Raw genomic sequence first — 1,411 nt, 5'->3', positions numbered from 1 at the left:
GACAATACCCCCACCAAAATGCCACACATATTTGTACATAATTGCACACGTACTAATCCAGCTACTAGTAAATCTCAGTGACCTCGTCAGGGAATAAGGACAAAGAGACCAAAATTCTTGGACTTGGTTAATTGTTAGAACATGGCTCTATTTAATCCAGATTCTCCACTAATTTCTCTACATTAGGAACCAAAGCAAAGCAGCATTTCTGATCTCCTTCTTCTGGGCTTCTCTGAGCGGCCAGAGCAGCAGCCTCTTTTGTTTGGGCTCTTTCTGGGCATGTACCTGGTGACGATGTTGGGAAACGTGCTCATCATTCTGACCATCAGCTCTGATTCACACCTCCACACACCGATGTACTTCTTCCTGGCCAACCTGTCCTTCACTGATACCTCCTTAGCTTGCACCATTGTCCCCAAGGTGCTGGTGAACATCCAGACACAGCACCACACCATCTCCTACATGGGTTGTCTCATGCAGATGTACTTCTTCGTGGCATTGACATTGCTGGATGACTTCCTGCTGACCATGATGGCATATGACCGCTATGTGGCCATCTGTCTTCCTCTCCAATATACCACAATCATGCAGCCTCAATGCTGCCAGCTGCTAGTGTCTGCATCCTGGCTCTGCTCCCACGTTCTGACCTTTTTACTCATTCTCCTAATGGCTCAATTATCTTTCTGTGCCTCTCACTCAATCCCACACTTTTTCTGTGACCTTCTACCACTCCTCAAGCTTGCCTGTTCAGACACCCATACCTTTCAGATTATGATATTCATTGAAGCTGTCCTCGCAGGTGTGGTCCCTTTCATCTGTGTCCTGGTCTCTTATGCCCACATCATCCACACCATCCTCAGGGTCCCCTCTGCTGGAGGGAAGCACAAAGTCTTTTCTACCTGTGTCTCTCACTTGACTGTGGTCACTCTCTTCTATGGGACCCTCTTTCTTGTCTATTTTCAGCCATCATCCTCCTACTCAGCAGATATTGGAATAGTAGCATCTGTGATATACACAATGGTCACTCCCATGTTGAACCCCTTTATCTATAGCCTGAGGAACAGAGACATGAAGGATGCTTTGTGGAAGCTCCTTGGCTGGGGAAAATGCTCTACATTATAAAGGATCCTTCCCTGAACTACAGGTCCAAGCTTTTCAACAGGCCTTTCTCCCTGGACTTTTTCATTGTAAATTAGAAAGGCTCACATTCAAGGCAGAATGGATATTGAGTATCATAAGTAGGTTCAACAAAATGAGGGCCCAGGAAAAGAAGCAACTCTCCAAGGCAAAGCTGCAGCTAGAGAGAAAGACTGGCTGGCAATTCCTACAGGGTGACTTGATTTGATGGGTATAAATATGCAAGACAATTTAATCTAGAGAGTGGTGAAATACCAAAATAATGACATCCAAC

The 1,411-nt window shown here is 45.6% G+C and overlaps 1 protein-coding gene across 1 annotated transcript; it reads left to right on the top strand.

Annotated features, from left to right (window-relative positions):
* Nucleotides 1-201: 201 nt before the first annotated feature.
* LOC103193496 (olfactory receptor 1N1-like) lies at nt 202-1,122 on the top strand. The gene has a single exon (XM_007936732.2). The coding sequence runs from the start codon at nt 280-282 to the stop codon at nt 1,120-1,122; it is 843 nt and encodes a 280-aa protein (XP_007934923.2). The 5' UTR covers nt 202-279.
* Nucleotides 1,123-1,411: the final 289 nt, after the last annotated feature.

Source organism: Orycteropus afer, unplaced genomic scaffold, assembly GCF_000298275.1.
Source record: "Orycteropus afer afer isolate SDZICR_OR568_19922 unplaced genomic scaffold, OryAfe1.0 scaffold00037, whole genome shotgun sequence".
Taxonomy (NCBI): Eukaryota; Metazoa; Chordata; class Mammalia; order Tubulidentata; family Orycteropodidae; genus Orycteropus; species Orycteropus afer.
The sequence above is the reverse complement of the archived record's forward strand: the minus strand, read 5'-3'. Positions and strand labels throughout refer to the sequence as shown.